Genomic DNA, 17795 nt, shown 5'->3' with positions numbered 1-17795 from the left:
GCATTTCAGCAGTAGGTAAGATTTGTGAATTGCATGCATGGTTTGCTAAAATGTGCAGTACACAACCAGCACACACTGTGTGTAATACTGTATCCCTTAATGCAGTGCACATGACTTGACCTTCCATTAATATCAACCACATTCAATGTAATGAAATCATGTGGCACCAATGTTGCACGATACTGTTTGCATTATATTTGCATACATATTGCTTTTATCTGAAGTGCATTCAGGGTATATCGAACCCATGACCTTGGCATTGCCAGAGTCATGCTCTACTTTTTTAGCTACAGGAATGGCAGTTGTACATTGTATTCTTAAAAACGAGTATGCACTTTGCAGTATACAGCGAGCTAGTGTACTGCTCTGCGAAAATCTGCGAAACACGTGGGAAGCCTTCAGAAGCAGAGCCGTCCCTAAACTTATGAAATCACAGCATGCACTGCTTGTTTTTCTTTTTCCCCTTCTTTTCTTCTCGTTTCTTCTTGTGGATGCCCTACGTGTCGAGACCATCTTGACGGCCGAGTGTTAGTGTCAGTCCAAAGTTGTTTTAGTGACCCTGAGTGTTAGTTTGAGATCAGTTCTGGTGGGTTAACAATCATGCCTGATCCCCGGGCAGATGACTACTGTGGGAAGTATGATGGAGTAATTACTTGCACATTGATATGGTTTTCCAGGCCATTACATTCTGTGCCACAGGAAGGAACTGCCTTGTTCTGTTTGCCGTATCGCCCATGCCAGATCTTTTAACTCGGCTGGTTTTCCATCAACAGTTGGGCTTGAAAGAGCAATAAAAGAGTTAATCAGATGCATTTGTTGACATTTAATGAGGGTATAACTCAACAATCTGCGCTTCGGTTTTGTTTAATTCGTATTTGTTTAATCCCACTCTGCAGCATTAATTTGGAGCGCATTAATCGCATCCTGCAAAGATGTTTTCTGAAAAATGAGGAAAAGATGTTTGTCTCAATGCAGTAGTTTGAAATAAGAACGTGCTTGTCTTTACAGGGGAAAACCAGTAATCAGACAGACGTTTTTTTCAGAGATGAGAAGCTAAACATTGCCCTCTCCTGGATATATGACTTGAATCATTTTCTTGATGATCCAGTAAGTAGGGAGCAGATATTTAGGTCCTACGTAGGAGGACATTATTGGAGTGAAGTGCGTTTCAGAACGTAGGCAGCATAATTAGACGTTCTTCTAAGATATGTTCTTTTGGCCACAGCATTTTTAATGGAAAACCAAATGCCTCAATGCATTGAAACAAGCTAAAAAAAATGGAATGGATGAAGCTTGAGAAATGTTGATTAAAAATAGAATTCATTCAATGCTAAGAAGTCTAATTGAAATATGAACTATTTTACCCAGTATTTGTGTGTGTTGAGTATTTTTATGTATATTAAAGTGTTTTAGTTGAATGCTTTGGTTGGTATCTGAGGCTGTGACCATGCACAGATAGTTATTTAATTTTATTTTTAGAGGTGCATTGCCAGACTAAGGGTTTGGGGTTCAAACAAACAATGGTGCTACAGGCATGAATGATATCGCATTTGCTTGTTGAAGAGAACAAGCATATGAGACCCCTGGTAACTACCCAGAACACCCTAGCAACGCCCCAAGAACCACCCAGGTCACCATAGCAACCACATAGCAACACCCTAGCATCATGGTGGTGAGTTTTGCATGGGCAATTACTACCCTTAACAACGTAGCTACTGCATAGCAATGCCTCGAACACCACTGGAACCACATAGCAACGCCCTAGCAACATGGCAGCGAGTTTTGCATGGGTAAGCACACCCTGGACCCAGAACAAGCTAGCAACAGTATAGCAATGCCCTAAGAATGCATTGAACAAGATGGCAACACCCCAGCATCGTTACGAGTTTTGCATTGGCCAACATGCCCTGGTAAATACCAAGAGCACCCTAGCAACTGCATAGCAATGCCCTAAGAACATGTAGAACACCATAGCAACACCATAAGAGCCCCCCAGGACACCGTAGCAACCACATATCAACACCTTAGCATCATGGTGGCGAGTTTTGCATGACAAGCATGTCCTGGTACACCTTAGCAACCGCACAACAACACTTTGGCGAACACTCGCAGCACTCAGTGAGATTTGCACAGGCAATAAAATCTAGTAAATTATGCTTTCAGCATTTCCCATATTCACTTTATATATTTATGTTCAGTTGTAGCAAAGAGGAAAGAAATCGTGTGTGAGAAGTTGTCCCTTGACGCGCTCGACTGTCTAGACACACAGGTGCAGATCTCTGGTTCTCCAGGCCCCGTGTGCAGAGACGCTCAGCCAGTGTCTTGTCACAGCGACCACAGCTTCAGCGGGACACACCCTGTCCCACACTGCCTTCCCCCAAAGGCTTTCAGTGTGCAGAAACCAAAGCTAAAGCCATAGACGCTGGGCCACAGCCAGAGGCTGTATTTCAGAAACAGACACGCAGACCGTTGCAGCTTTTCTCCTGCCAGATCACGGCTGAACAAATCTAAACAGACTACAGCTGAGATGCATATGATACCAAGGGCTTATTTCTCAAGCCAAAATGTTTGTAAAGTTTGATTAGGGGGTTGTTCAAATATGTAACCCTGATTATGAGAAATAGTAAAAGTGATTCTTTACCATTAAATATGAAATCCAATGAAATGAAAGTAATTACTATTGATCAAATGCAGAGGAAGAATAGGCACTGAAAATATCACATTATTGATCTATTTATATTTATTTTATAGTGCTGTAGATTTTGATGAAAACATATTTGAGCTTGAATGCAGTTGGAGCAGTGTTATTTTAGTACTATTTAAATACAAAGTTCTGTCATGAAACTCTAGATGGCGCAGGCTGATGGGTCCTAACTCAATCTGCTTGCAATCACATCATTATTTATAAGGCACAGCTGATTGGTTCCTGCTGTATGAGTAGCCAATAAGCTCCCTGCTCAACCTTCAAATACTTGTCAGCATTTGCTGTGGCAGTGCAGCGCGCTTTCAGAAACACTCCACCATCCCCAGCTCCACCTGTGTAGACTGGCAGTAGCAAATCCCGTACTTGCTCTACAGAAGCAGCAATAGCAACAGCAATAATCACCTAGCCTGGCAAGCCAGACCCACATCAAGATGTTGGTTCTGGGAACTCCCCATTAGCAGGGCTCAATCCAAGGGGCGGGATAAACGGTGGTCTTTCAAATTCCCTCTGCACGCAATAGGATAGCGCTACAACCAACCAGAGCGTTCTCCCACCAGCGGAGCTAGATTAAACTTTTGCCTTAAATATTCCTTTTTTTAAGAATGACTTAAGTGCCGTTCTTTGTCCTTTTCTCAAAGAAAAGCTTAACTCCAAGTCCTGCAGAGTCGAAGCCGATTCGAAAGACCGCTGTTCGTCAGCAGCGGCAGCTATTCTTTGTTTTCAAGTAGCAGGGAATTCACACGGAACCGTCACAACTCTGCCGTCATTATGTTAAGCCCGCCCACCGACTCTATACACGATGTGATTGCCTGACTAGAGTTTGGTTTTTCCAGCTCGAAAGTCAACGGAGAGTTGCTAGACTACCCTGGCTGCAAAATAAAATTTGCTGCCGTTAAGTGCGTCTAGATTTCTTGGCTAATAATTTCAGCAGCAATAATAATCAGCAGCAGTAGCACTAATAACAGCAACAGCAGCAGAAGTGTAGCAGATCTATTTCGCCAAGACAAAACATATTGTCATATTGACTACCATGCCAAACACTCCAAGAGTTGTCATGACTCATGACTATTTCAACTTTCATTTAAGTTTTTTCAATTTCAATTATTTTGATAGTTTTGAGTTTGGTTAAACTTAAGGACACTGCACTGGAAATGTAGGGTCAAGTTTAGTGCACTGTATTGTGGGATGCATTATACCAAATGCGCTTTGGTTGAATGCACATTTTTCACATATTAGATATTCCATTCCCACAATATTACAGCAAAATTAATTAAATTGCCATTCTGAGCATCTGCGTGCAGGGCTGGTGTAAGGAGAGGACACAGTTTCTTCTCTCTCTAGATGAGCCACTTTTGTTTTCTTCACTTTGGTTTGTGTGTTTGAACAAGTGCCCTCCTCTGGTCAGACAAAAGCGCCTTGTTAAGCAAAACCTCTGCTAACTTTTATGGGTGATGCGGTCTTGGTGCTATTTGCAAACGCTCAAACAAATTAGAATAACAGCTGTGTGATGCGGGCGCTTTTGGGTTAGATTCTTCATGGCCACACAGTGTTTCAAAATGATATCCTTCAATGCAGCTGTATTTCTGCGGTGCGCAGGCGAGGTTATATTGAGATAACTGGTGACCTGCTGTGTCTGCACTAGTGATCTGACAGCTTCAGATGCGTTACTCAAGACCTAATCACTTCGAATGTTCTAATGTTACGTTTTGATCATAACTCTGAGAGAACCTTGCCAGAACGTTTTGAGAACATTCCCTGTTAGCTAGGCAATAATAAAAGTATTTAGATGCTTGGGTCACACATAAAAATGTGTAAATGTCATTGCTTTGGAAAGCAAACCATTAAAGCAATAGGCGGCAAAAAAAAAAAAAAAATCATAATTTTTATGCATATGCAAATTGTTTTCAATGTTGGGTAATTTCTTCAACAAAGTAATTAGATTACTAATTACTATCTCTAAAAGGTATGGAATTACTGTTCAATACCTGTTCAATCTCAGTTGAACAATACAAGGATAGACATGGAATCAAATAAATAAAATAAAATTGCATAAATTATTCTTGAACTGACCAAAGTATACTTCAAGGGAGAAGGTTGCATACATTTTAACATTAGACGTTAAATCTTGATGTTAAATCCACCGTTGTTTTATATAGAACTGTAGTCAGTATACAGTATTTAATGCAATTACATCAGAAGTAACTGTAATTAAATTGCAGACAAATTAAGAGTAATATTTTACTTTTTCAAGGGAAAAGTAATTAAATTACAGTAATGAATTACTTGTAATGCATTACACCCGCTTGCTTTTATATATAGTTATATAATGCAAAACATGATGAAATTGTCCACATACTTTTTAGGGCCACTATATTTATCATCTAAGTATCTAGGGTGCATGCAAACAATGCAAAACCCCTTAAAACCTCATAAACGGTGGGTTTTGTTTGATTTCGGCAGGAGTTCACTTCCCCTTTCTGGCCCCTGCAGAAGTAGGCGTTTCAAACAAAGTGTTAGGTGCTAATGAACAGAGCCCTGACAAAGTTTGTTTTCCTGTGGAGAGTCAATGCATATAATGGCTTCATTCAGGTCCTGTGGTTCAGCCATGGAAAGAGCCAGTAAAGAAATCCCATGCCTTGTGTGTGACCTTTCTGAACCTCTCACAAACCTATTTGCCTTACGGGCCCCGTGGAGGGAGTATATGCATATTCATGAGAAAGCAGGGAACCTGTTTACAGCAAATTGACTATTACTGTAATGAAATAGAGGAATGTAAATGACAAGTACGGTGTGTTGATATGAGCTCTGAATTCCTGTGCATGCAAGAAAAAAGCATTCACATAAATCATGAAATCACTTGCATTAGTTAAATAGTCTGTATATGTAAGAATTTTCATTTTAAACTAAATGAAAATGAAAAATCTTTCCTTGGCAACTAGCTGAATTTTTATTTCAAGTGCAAAAATGTTTGTTTATGGTTTTAGTTTTAACTAGAAAAACCCTGTTTTTTAGGTGAAATATTCCTTTAAATATCCTCTTCGTTCTGTTCCCAGTGTCCGGACAGTGAAGAAAATAGTCCCTGTGCAGATTGGAAGAGTTACAAAACTGGTTTGGGTTTCTAAACATTGCATGCCTGGAGTAAACAGGAAGGATTACTGCTGTCATGCACGGTAGGGTTGTACAAACCACATGCTTTTGATGCATTTATTCAGAACTTTACACAAATGACTTACACAAATGTTTTATTCATGATGCTAAATCTGTCGTGCCCGAATCCTCTGGGCTCATTTGAACTACACAAGTCGGTCCAGTCACTGGCACACATGAAATCCCCCAGCATGCAACAGTTCTGCTCATTAGATCCTCGAAATGAACTCAGATCTTCTCAGAATGGATCTATTGACTTCCTTCAGTGAGCGACACCCTGCCAGAAGACAACACACTGTAAAAACAATATCACATGCCAAATACAATCACACTGATTCATCTGAATGTATGTAACTTCAGTTCAGTACTGTCTCTACTTTATTGTAATTTTTCTATCTTTTTATTTTAATTTAATTCAAATAATTTATTTTAATTTGTATTATTGTATTGTGTTTGTTTTATTTTTTATTTGTTTTATTGTATTGTATTATTTTATTTGATTGTGTTTGTTTTATTTTTATTTTATTGTGTTTATGTTATTGTGTTTATTTTATTAATTTATTGTTTTTTTTTATTATTGTATTTTATTGTGTTATTCTATTTTGTTGTTTTATTTTATTATTTTTTATTGTGTTTTTTTATTGTGTTTGTTTTGTTTTATTGTTTATTATTATTTTGTTTTTATTCATTTATTTTATCATGTTTTATTTTATTGTTTATTTTATTTAATTTTATTTTAATTTATTGTGTTGTGTTGTTGTGTTTTGTTTAGTTCACCCATGCACAAACTAATGCTCAAACCAAAATACCTGTAAGTGCCAATGCAAGGTGAAGTTCCTCTCGCAGTAACTCTAGAACATTAGTAACTCCTTTGTCACCCTGCAAACAGAAAGATTGATGTCCTGTTAGACATGAGGAATAACGTGCTTGTCCAGTAATTGCATATTTACAGTGTTTTACCTCGCAGGCAAGCGCCCACAGGACGGGTCTTCCTACAAAAACAGCCTTTGCTCCCAGCGCCAGAGCCTTCAGCACATCTGTGCCCTTACGAACCCCTCCATCCATGAAGACGTCCACCTTTCCTTCAACAGCCTCCACTACCTCAGGCAGAGCGTCGATCTGCACTGGCACACACCAGCACATTACTGTATGTTACTGATCAGAGGTTGCTCTTTCATTCTCAGGTGTACACTACCGGTCAAAAGTTTGAAATAATCATGATTTTTTATTCCTGTTTTATTCCTAATTTATTCCTGTGATCAAAGCTGAGTTTTCAGCATCATTACTCCAGTCTTCAGTGTCACATGATCCTTCAGAAATCACTCTAATATGATGATTTGATGCTCAAGAAATATTACACTACCATTTAAAAGTTTAGAGAAAGAAAGAAAGAAAGAAAGAAAGAAAGAAAGAAAGAAAGAAAGAAAGAAAGAAAGAAAGAAAGAAAGAAAGAAAGAAAGAGAAAGAAAGTGAAAGAAAGAGAGAGAGAAAGAAAGAAAGTGAAAGAAAGAAAGTAAAAGAAAGAAAGAAAGAAAGAGAGAAAGAAAGTGAAAGAGAGAAAGAAAGAAAAAGTGAAAGAAAGAAAGAAAGGAAGTGAAAGAAAGAAAGAAAAAGAAAGAAAGAATGAAAGTAAGAGAGAAAGAAAGTGAAAGAGAGAAAGAAAAAGAGAAAGAAAGAAAGGAAGTGAAAGAAAGAGAAAGAAAGAGAGAGAGAAAGAAAGAAAGAAAGTGAAAGAAAGAAAGAAAGAAAGTGAAAGAAAGAGAGAAAGAAAAAGAAAGAAAGAAAGAGAAAGAAAGAAAGAAAGAAAGTGAAAGAAAGAGAGAAAGAAAAAGAAAGAAAGAAAGAAAGAAAGAAAAAGAGAGAAAGAAAAAGAAAGAAATTGAATAAATAATGAAAAAAATATATTTATAATGATGCAAAATAATTTTATTTCAAATAAATGCTGTTCTCTGAACTTTCTTTTCATCAATGAATCCTGAAAAAAAAATCATGATTTCCACAAATACATTAAGCAGTAAAACATCATTGATAAAAAAATTCCAGCATTGATAAAAATATGAACCATTAATAATAATTGAGCAACAAATCCTCATATTAGAGTGATTTCTGAAGGATCATGTGACACTGAAGACTGGAGTAATGATGCTGAAAATTCAGCTTTGATCACAGGAATAAATTACATTTTAACATATATTCACATAGAAAACAGCTCACTTGGATAATAATAATATTACACAATATTACAGTTTTTACTGTATTTTTCATCAAATAAATGCAGCCTTGGTAAGCAGAAGATACACAGTACAGTGCATTAAAGTATCAAAATACACATCTGGTGCTTCTGGTACGGTGGTACTGGTACGGTGTCAGCAACTTCTAGAAGGATAGAGCCTCAGTAGATCAACTCAGCACTAATTATAGATCATAACATAAAACATAAGTGTTGAAAGACCAGGAGCAGATACACCACATCTGCATCTATATTCAGAAATCTCTTCACGCTCATTTGAGTTCTGCGCTCATAAAACCTTAGTTTGGCATCCACTCTGGTAAACCCGTGACTGTATTTCACACTATCAAAGATGCAATTTAAAGGCCACAGAGGATAGTTTGCAAAGAGGACTTGTGGGTTGGAGGTCTCATTTCTTCAATAGACACTTACGGTGGCTGAGACGCCATCGAGTTGTCTTGCTCCGTGGTTTGACACAAGTATTCCATCCACCCCATACTTCAGAGCTTCTCTGGCATCTTCAGCTGAAACGGCGAGATTCACAATGAGCAGAACATTAATTACTGTGGTTCTTCTAAAGCAGTTTTGCGTTCGCTCATTCTGCAAGGGAGCTGCAATTTGAAGCCAAAATCTTTTGAATTGGCTATGGTGTGCAGTGCTGTCTTTATCTGCATTTAAAGAGGAACTATCATGCCTTTTGGTTTTTGTCTCTACTAGAACAGGTTTTCCTGCTTGAATGTTGATTATTTTCCTCATATTCTCCATTGTTGCGGCTCCTCTCTTCCCAGTCTGTCAGTAACACTCTGTTTACTTCCTGTCTCTATGAAGCCCCTCCTTCTGAAAAGCACACTGTGCTCTGATTGGTCTGCTGGATCAGTGTGTTGTGATTGGTCGAGCGCTTCGAGTGTGTTTGGGAAATGTCCCGCCCCTTACCATAACCGCCAGTTTAACACACTACTAACTAACCAGGCCCCGCCCCTTTATTCTGCGCATGAATTATTTAAATGAGGAATATTGTGACGTGTTCGTTCCCGGAAGAAACTCAAGACTACAATGGAGGCGTTTCAGGGAGTTCAGAAACACTGACACTAGGCGCGTTTCCATTACAGATTTGCGCAAAACTTTTGCGATTTTTTTTCTAAATATCGATAAAAAATTATTGTGAAATGACGCCGTTTCCATTAACCGATGTTATGCGACTAAAACGTCATTTTAAAAAGTCATTCCAAAAATCATGGCAAAGGACGTTGGTAGGTTTATACATATCACAGCCACCCCACTAGCCATTATTATTATTAATGGAAGGAAACGTAGGCGTGTTTTCCAAGCATTAATGGTAAGGAAAGACCCTTATACAATGAGTGGCACATATGAGGTGTTTCTGAGTGTTTCTCACTCATTTCTGCTCCGAAGGTCTTGATTGTGGCATTTCTTTGAGGTTTAGAATCCAGTATTTCTGTAATTCTTTTGTCTTTTATGAGTTTAATAAAGAGCTCTGTCTCGTATTCTGTCCAAACACACCGCGTCATCTACGTCAGGTGACCTGTAAATGCGCAAAAACTGTTTCCATTGCAGTTTTGCGAAATATTCCTTTTTCGAATTGCCTGAAAAACCTCCTCATGCGAGCGTAAAAACGATTTTTTGCGATAAATGGGAGTTTTTGCGAAATTGACGTGTTTCCATTGGGCGTATTTTTAATTCGCAATTTCAGTTTGCGCAATTTGAAGGGTAATGGAAACGTGGCTACTGATATAGAGAAGAACTGGAGCTTTTTCATGCTCAGACAGCAACATTACACACTAAAGAAAGAGGAACATGGAGAAAAGCATAATAGTCAGACGCCAGTTTTTTCACTGGAAATTATTTTCAAAAAAGGTGAAAATTTAGCTTTGCATGTAGTGTACTGTAATGTAAGTCTGTTCTGTTCGGAAAAGTCCCAAAAAAAGATTAAATAGCGTTTTCCTTTAAGCCGAAGCCAAGAGGAAAGGATGCACTTTTTCAAGGAAAATTATGTTCCACACATGAGCTAAAATAACTAATGGCGTTCCCCAATTACCCCCCCCCCCCCCCCAACCCCTCCCCGAGTTTGTCAGGGAATACATTTATATCTTTCGGTCTGTGCTGAAATTAAAATACCTTTTTTTCTGCTCGCTTTTTTCTTTACAGAATGTGCCATTTCCAGAGCCAGAGAGAAGATAAAAGTTTATCTGAAGACACAATAACAGCAGTAAAGCTTGCAGACGTTTGCGAGATAACCTCTCTGCTCACGGCCTGGCTGCCTCTTCCTCCCGCGAGATAAATGACACATTATCTTTAATTAGCGGCCCCTCGCTGACAGACGGGGTCAACGTCCGCTTCGTTTTGATTATATTATGCAAATAGCTCGTTCTCTATCAGTGACGATGAACATTCCACACTCTCTAAGGTAAAGGTTCTAGTTAGAACCAGAAAGTCAGAACTTTTATTCTGTAGTGTTTTAGAAAACATCGATGGTTTTTATAAATTGATCATAAAAACGTATAATGCAACATTAAAAATGTTTTTAATTTTTCAAAAGAACCATATAACCAAGTTTTGTTTTTGAAAAGAAGATGCTTTCTTGAATAGAACAATTGAACAACATTTATGTAGCTTTTGTAGCTTTTAGTTCATGTCTGTAAGTTTTGAGGTCAACAACTAAGTTTTCACATTTTAAATATATAATGTTTGCATAACATGCATTCATCTGGTTGCTTTTTGCAGGCACAACGTGCTCTTCATTGCTCTTAAATTATCCGACAATCCTGATGTGTGCAGTTTGGCGGTAGGTGTCAATTAAATGTATTCATAAACATCTCTTAATTCAACTTATTTATTTATTTTCTTCATTACTTTATTTTTATTTATTTCACTTTATTTGTTTTAATTTAGTTTAATTTAACATTTGTCATAATTTTTTTTTACTGTATTTTTGTTTTTTATTTTTACTTTAATATATTATTTTTATTTGTGTTATTTAGCTTTTTTGTATATTTGTTAACTTAATATTTGTTATTTGTTTACTTAATTTTTTACAGTATATCTGTTGTTATTTTTTGTATTTTATTATATTACTTTTATTTTAGTTTTTTACTTTATTTTTTATTTTATATTTGTTTGAATTGAATTTAATATTTATTATTTCCTTTATTTTCTGTTTATTTTTTACAGTATATTTGTTGTTTTATTTATTTATTTTATTTTTTAGATTACATTTTTATTATTATTATTTAAACATTATTTTATTTTTATTTATTATATTACATTTTTATTTTATTTTATTTTATTTTATTTTATTTTATTTTATTTTATTTTATTTTATTTTATTTTATTTTATTTTATTTTATTTTATTTTATTTTATTTTATTTTATTTTATACATTGCCACTACATCTTTGTTTGGTTGTCTCTAAAGCTCACTTTGATTGGTTTCAGAATCAAATGTTATAGCGCATTGGAAGCCTGTCTGAATCCAGTTTTCTTCCTGTGAAGTCACTGACCTACCGGACAGCTTTCGGACACACAACCACAGTATACGACCCAAAACACAAGAGGATCCCTCACCTGTCAAAACGCCCTTGACCACCACCGGCAGGGAGGTCAATCTCTTCAGCCAGGCAATGTCGTCCCATTTCACCGTGGCATCGATGGCCTCAGTCACGTACACCGCCAGGCCGCTGTCCTCCCCATAACCCTCTTTTGAGGAGAACGCTAAATCAGGGGATTCGAAATTGGCCATCCTGTGGGAAAAAAAATGAGAGTGCAAAATGGAATTAGTCCTGTGAGTGTTGTTTTTGGTCAGTGTATGAAAACTGAGCTGGGGTTTTATCCAAACACGGGCGCTCGCGCTCAATGGCACCTTGTTGCCGCTGGTGAGCTTTGATTTGTGGGGTCTCCGGGAGGGTTGAGATGAAGTTCATGTTGTGTCACTGCTGATGGAAACGGAGGCAGTTGTGCTGAAATATACGGTGGGGCCGTGATGCTTTTTTGGATTTCTAATTGCTATAATTCTTCTCGTGGGATCCGGAGCAGGAAGGCTTTACTTTCATGAGGGCATTTTTATAGCGGGCCGCTGTTGGCATATATCTGTAGAACTGCTGATATCTGAATGTTTCCCCACATAAAAAGTATAATGTAGCGAGTGTTGACGGAGCTGAAGCGGTGAGTATTAATCCCCATGAGCGGCGTGATCGACTGTACGGCGGCAGTAAACGCTTCCCGTGTTCAAGAGAGAGATTTCTGTTTCCATAAATACATAAAGCTCTTCAGTGAGCGCGTCGGTTTTCAAGGGACAACAAATCAGTAAAATAATATGTCCATGAGTGAGAGAAAACTGAGGCTTTGTTTATAGAGAAACCTCAGAAGAATTGTAAAAAGAGTTGATGTGATCAGTCTTGTGAGTTTTCTTTATCATGCCCCTGAAGAAAAATCCAGCATGTTGGTTCTTATCGTTTTTTCCAACAAGTCTGGTTTAAGTTAGATATTTGATGCTATAAAAATGGGGTGTGATGTCAAATTTGAGTGATGTGTTGTGGGTGGTTTCCAGGGTGTTGCTATGTGGTTTCTATGTGTTCTGAGTGGCTGTGAGCTTCTTATGTGATTGCTAAGCTGTTGCCAAGTGGTTTCCAGGGTGTTGCTATGTAGTTTCTATGTGTTCTGAGTGGCTGTGAGTTCTTATGTGATTGCTAAGCTGTTGCCAAATGGTTTCCAGGGTGTTGCTATGTAGTTTCTATGTGTTCTGAGTGGCTGTGAGTTCTTATGTGATTGCTAAGCTGTTGCCAAGTGGTTTCCAGGGTGTTGCTATGTAGTTTCTATGTGTTCTGAGTGGCTGTGAGTTCTTATGTGATTGCTAAGCTGTTGCCAAGTGGTTTCCATTGTGTTTCTAGGTGTTCTACATGTGGCCGTGAGCTTGTTATGTGATTGCTAAGCTGTTGCCAAATGGTTTCCAGGGTGTTGCTATGTGGTTTCTAGGTGTTCTGAGTGGCTGTGAGCTTCTTATGTGATTGCTAAGCTGTTGCCAAATGGTTTCCAGGGTGTTGCTATGTAGTTTCTATGTGTTCTGAGTGGCTGTGAGCTTGTTATGTGATTGCTAAGCTGTTGCCAAGTGGTTTCCAGGGTGTTCCTATGTGGTTTCTTGGTGTTCTGATTGGCTGTGAGCTTGTTATGTGATTGCTAAGCTGTTGCCAAATGGTTTCCAGGGTGTTGCTATGTGGTTTCTAGGTGTTCTGAGTGGCTGTGAGCTTGTTTTGTGATTGCTAAGCTGTTGCCAAGTGGTTTCCAGGGTGTTGCTATGTGGTTTCTAGGCGTTCTGAGTGGCTGTGAACTTGTTATACTGTATGATTGCTAAGCTGTTTCCAAGCGGTTTCCAGGGTGTTGCTATGTGGGATCTAGGTGTTCTGAGTGGCCTTGAGCTTGTTATGTGATTGCTAAGCTGTTGCCAAGTGGTTTCCAGGGTGTTGCTATGTGGTTTCTAGGTGTTCTGAGTGGCTGTGAGCTTCTTAGTGATTGTTAAGCTGTTTCCAAGTGGTTTCCAGGGTGTTGCTATGTGGTTTCTATGTGTTCTGAGTGGCTGTGAGCTTGTTATGTGATTGCTAAACTGTTGCCAAGTGGTTGATATCATCAGAGAAAAAAGTAAGCAAATATGCAATGATAATATGTCCTGTCATACAAAATGCTGTTAAAATTACAAAAATCACTTATTCCTTGTGGACAAGGACAGAAACCTCCAGAGCAGCAGAGAGAGTGACAGTTAATCAGCAGGTGTTGATTGTTAAAGAGATGCAGTCAGATTATTACTGATGAAGAATTCACAGTGTTGATGAGTTTACACACACACACACACACACACACACACTCAAACACACACAGCCAGAGATGTCTGTAAAGCATGCAGCTGGCACACACGCGCGTCACGTGTGGTTGTCTCTGCGTTTACCTCAAATGAGAGGGCAGCTTAAATCGGTTGCGCACGTCATCACGTCGCCTGCCAAGATAAGGTGTGTCCACTGTGACAAAGATCCCCTTATACCCAGCGTCCTCTGCCCTCCTGACCAGAGACTGAGTCAGCGCTCGGTCTTTATAAATGTACAGCTGCATCCAGCGCACAGCTCCAGGTGAGGCCTCCGCGACCTCCTCTATGGTGGAGGTGGACCAGGAGCTCAACATCATCCCCGTGTCCGAGGACAGGCAGGCTGAGGACAGGTCAGAACAGGACACCATGATTGGGCTTGGGTTCAAACCTTCAGGAAGGAGTGATCCATCATGTAGGATCTGCTCAGAGATCATTTAGATCCCTCACAAAGTGCCATGCTAACAAGTTTCAGCCTGAGCACTACAGTCAGGAAAATTATTACTAGTTAATAATTAATAATTACTAGTTAATAATTATTTCTAACTAGTTTGTATTCACTGATACCGACAGTAACAATAAGTGTGGAAGTCCATGTCTGCCACAGAAGAAAAAAATACATGCGCAATTATGACATATAAGGTTTAAATTATGAGATAAAAAGTATCTTGTCATTTTATCTCATAATTAACTAGTATGTCATTTTGACTGTTAAAATTATGATGTATTTTTTATTTTATTTTGACTTTTGATCTCATTTTATCTAATTTTGACTTTTTATCTCATAATTGACTTGGTATGTCTCATAATAATGAATTAGTGTCATAATTTTGACTGCTATAATTATGACTGCCTTAATTTGACTTATCTCATAATTGGCTTAGTATGTAATTTGGACTTTTATCGACTTTGGTCGTGATTGTTCACTTTTTATCGCATACAACATAATTTTGACTTTTTATCTCAATTGACTTGGTGTGTCATAATTTTGACTGTTATAATTAGGTCATATTAAGACATAAATTTTGACTTTTTATCTCTAAATTATGATGTTATAATTTTAACTTTTTCCCTCATAATTATTTAACATGTCATAATTTCAGCTTTATACCTCATAATTATAAATGTCATAACATTGACTTTTTCCTCATAATAGTAATAATTTTAACTTTACATCTCAAAATTATCAATTAGTTTCATAATTTTAACTTTTTATCTCATAATTATGACTTTTTATGCCATCATTTTGACTTTGTCTCATAATTATGACTTTTTATGCCATCATTTTGACTTTGTCTCATAATTATGACTTTTTATGCCATCATTTTGACTTTGTCTCATAATTATGAATTTGTGTTGTAATTTTGACTTTGTTATAGTTATAACTGTCATAATAGTCTGTCATAATTTCGATATTTTATCTCATAAATTATGATTTTTATGTCATAATTATGATTTACCAAAGCAGTTTTTGTGGGGCAGAAATGGGCTTCCATACTATGGCCACACAAAACTACAGTATATTAGCTCATACTATGGTAGATGTTGTTCATTACTGTAAGGGATAATAGAGTGTGATTGGGAGCAGGTGATAATGCAGTATGTAGGAAGGACTGATGACGCCACCATGTGGTTGCTTATAGTAATTGCATCTGATGTCAAATAAATGTAGTTGCTGGTGTCTGACCTCTGGCAGTGGCCGTCTCTCCGTCGGGATGTGCCATTCTCTGCATGGCTGTAGCTGCCACACAGATGGGCATACTGACCCTCTGACCCAGGACTGTGGTGGACATGTCCACTGAGGACACGTCTCTGAGCACACGAGGGTAAAGACACCACCTGGAGAGAGAGAGACAGTTCATACTTCACAAATAACAAATGTAGATGATACCGAGGCTGGTTAATTTTCACAAAATGCCATAATTACACAAAAGAATTCTGGGGTTTTCCATTCCATGTTTGGGTCAAATATGGACAAACCTAACCGTTGGGTTTAAAAGTTTAAACCAATGGCTGTGTTTGTACATATTTGCCCAAACATGTGTTGATACAACCCAGCATTTTTTAGTGTATGAAATAAAAAGTTAGAATAATGAGCAAAAGTGAATTCTGAGATTTAAAATATATGTGAAATTATGATATTCATTCAAAACTATGAGATTAAAAAGTTGATAATTATAGTATATGGGTATATAGTGGTATGTCGTAGATTCCATATTATTGAGGATCATATTATACTATATGATGAAGAGAAAAAATACTTTTTACTCCAGTAATCTCTTATAGACACAATCCTTGACTAAAAAAAGCTATTGAACATTTCTGTTATTGCTCAGAAAAAGAAAAAAAAAAGATTAATTGTTATTTAAACTGTTAATTTTACGCATTTACCCCTGCCACGGGGCATGTTGTCACATTATAGGGGGTTATGGAAAACTGGTGATAAATGAAATTCAGTCTAAAGTGAAATGGTTATATCTCTTAAAAACTCTTTCCAAAACTCTTTTTTTTTTATTTTTTATTTTTTTATTAAATGATGTGTATCAAGTCATCACCATTATATCATTTGGAAAGTTTGGTTCCCATACTAAAAACTGTTTATTTATTGTTTGTTTGTTTATCTATCTCTTCGAGGTCAAAACTAACCCAAATCCACAACATGAATTTAAAATATATTCCAGGTGATTTTCAGCTAAATGCATTCAATAAAACAATTCTGAAACACAACTACAACCAGATTGTGAGAACTCTGCTTTTAAATAGATCATATGTTTGCTTATTTCGTCCTGTATTACCTGTGCACCGTATTGCCGTATGAATTCACCCTTGACTTTTAATATTTGTGTTGATTTCGTGACTCATGGGGTCGTCTGACCACAGCTCGCTTAACTTTCACAACGCGTGTCTGTAACCCTGAAGGACGTCTTGTTTGCACATTTTATAAATATGTATATATATGACTAATATAAAGTGTCATTATTCATCTGGACAGTGCTGTAAGTCGTTGAGGTCTGCTCACCCACACGCGCGCTTCAGGCCAAGATAAACGCACACAATTATACCTGGCCCACACTGCTCTAAAATTAGGCCAAAACATTTAGAACAAGTGTAATACTTGTCAACATTTTGATGGACTGACTCGAACTATACAGACTGACTGTTTACTTGATGAACAGCCAGAGTTTTGCATACTAAGTCATAATTATGACGTTGTGTCATAATGATAACATTAAACATTTCATTTTGTTTTTAATATTTTTATCATTTTAAAACTTTTTTGTCAAAATGTAACCTTTATATAATTATGAATTAGTTTGCCATCATTTTGACTTTACTTCATAATTAAGACTTTTTGATGAGATCTATGTCGTGATAGTGTATTTGTTTGTCATAATTTTGACTTTTTATCTAATTTGATCTAATTTTAAGATAAATTCTTTTTAAAGAAACGGCCAGTTTATTGTAGTCCACATGTCAAGGTTTGTGTCTATATTCACCTTATTCCGCCCCGCCCACTTTTAATACTTCGCGCTTCCGCATTTTGTCATCCGACTTCCGTTAAACTGACACGGCACATCCGGTAGCTATTTCAGTCGTTAGAAGATTGTTTATAGTTAGCCAAAACTTTATCAAAATGACTAATAACGTTAATACCGTAAATGTTTTAAATTGGGAGCACGGAGAAAACTTCGTACTACTATCAGTTCGTCAAACATTGTCTCATCCATCGTCATTGTTAACGTGGCCAGAGGTAACGTTAACCTATGGGAATATTTAACTACGTGCTGTCAGAAGGAGTTGACGGAGCAGCAATAAAAAAATATTTGTAAATAATAAGGAATTAGAATA

The 17795-nt window shown here is 37.4% G+C and overlaps 1 protein-coding gene across 2 annotated transcripts in view; it reads right to left on the bottom strand.

The window, feature by feature from the left end:
* Positions 1-5634: 5634 nt before the first annotated feature.
* Positions 5635-17795, bottom strand: part of hao1 (hydroxyacid oxidase (glycolate oxidase) 1) — a 24007-nt gene continuing 11846 nt past the window's right edge. The window contains exons 2-8 of one of the 2 annotated variants that reach the window (XM_081393926.1): positions 15634-15785; positions 14034-14289; positions 11663-11838; positions 8514-8605; positions 6812-6970; positions 6661-6730; positions 5635-6128 (exon numbers count right to left, since the gene is read on the bottom strand). In XM_081393926.1, the coding sequence (XP_081250052.1) occupies positions 6061-6128; positions 6661-6730; positions 6812-6970; positions 8514-8605; positions 11663-11838; positions 14034-14289; positions 15634-15739 (927 nt within the window). In that variant the 5' untranslated portion in view covers positions 15740-15785 and the 3' untranslated portion in view covers positions 5635-6060. The remainder of the gene's footprint in view (positions 6129-6660; positions 6731-6811; positions 6971-8513; positions 8606-11662; positions 11839-14033; positions 14290-15633; positions 15786-17795) is intronic. The other variant, XM_081393927.1, reaches the window with a different exon arrangement.

This window comes from Scardinius erythrophthalmus (assembly GCF_964197995.2).
Source record: "Scardinius erythrophthalmus genome assembly, chromosome: 19".
NCBI classification, from domain to species: domain Eukaryota; kingdom Metazoa; phylum Chordata; class Actinopteri; order Cypriniformes; family Leuciscidae; genus Scardinius; species Scardinius erythrophthalmus.
This window is presented reverse-complemented; position numbering and strand designations above follow the sequence as displayed.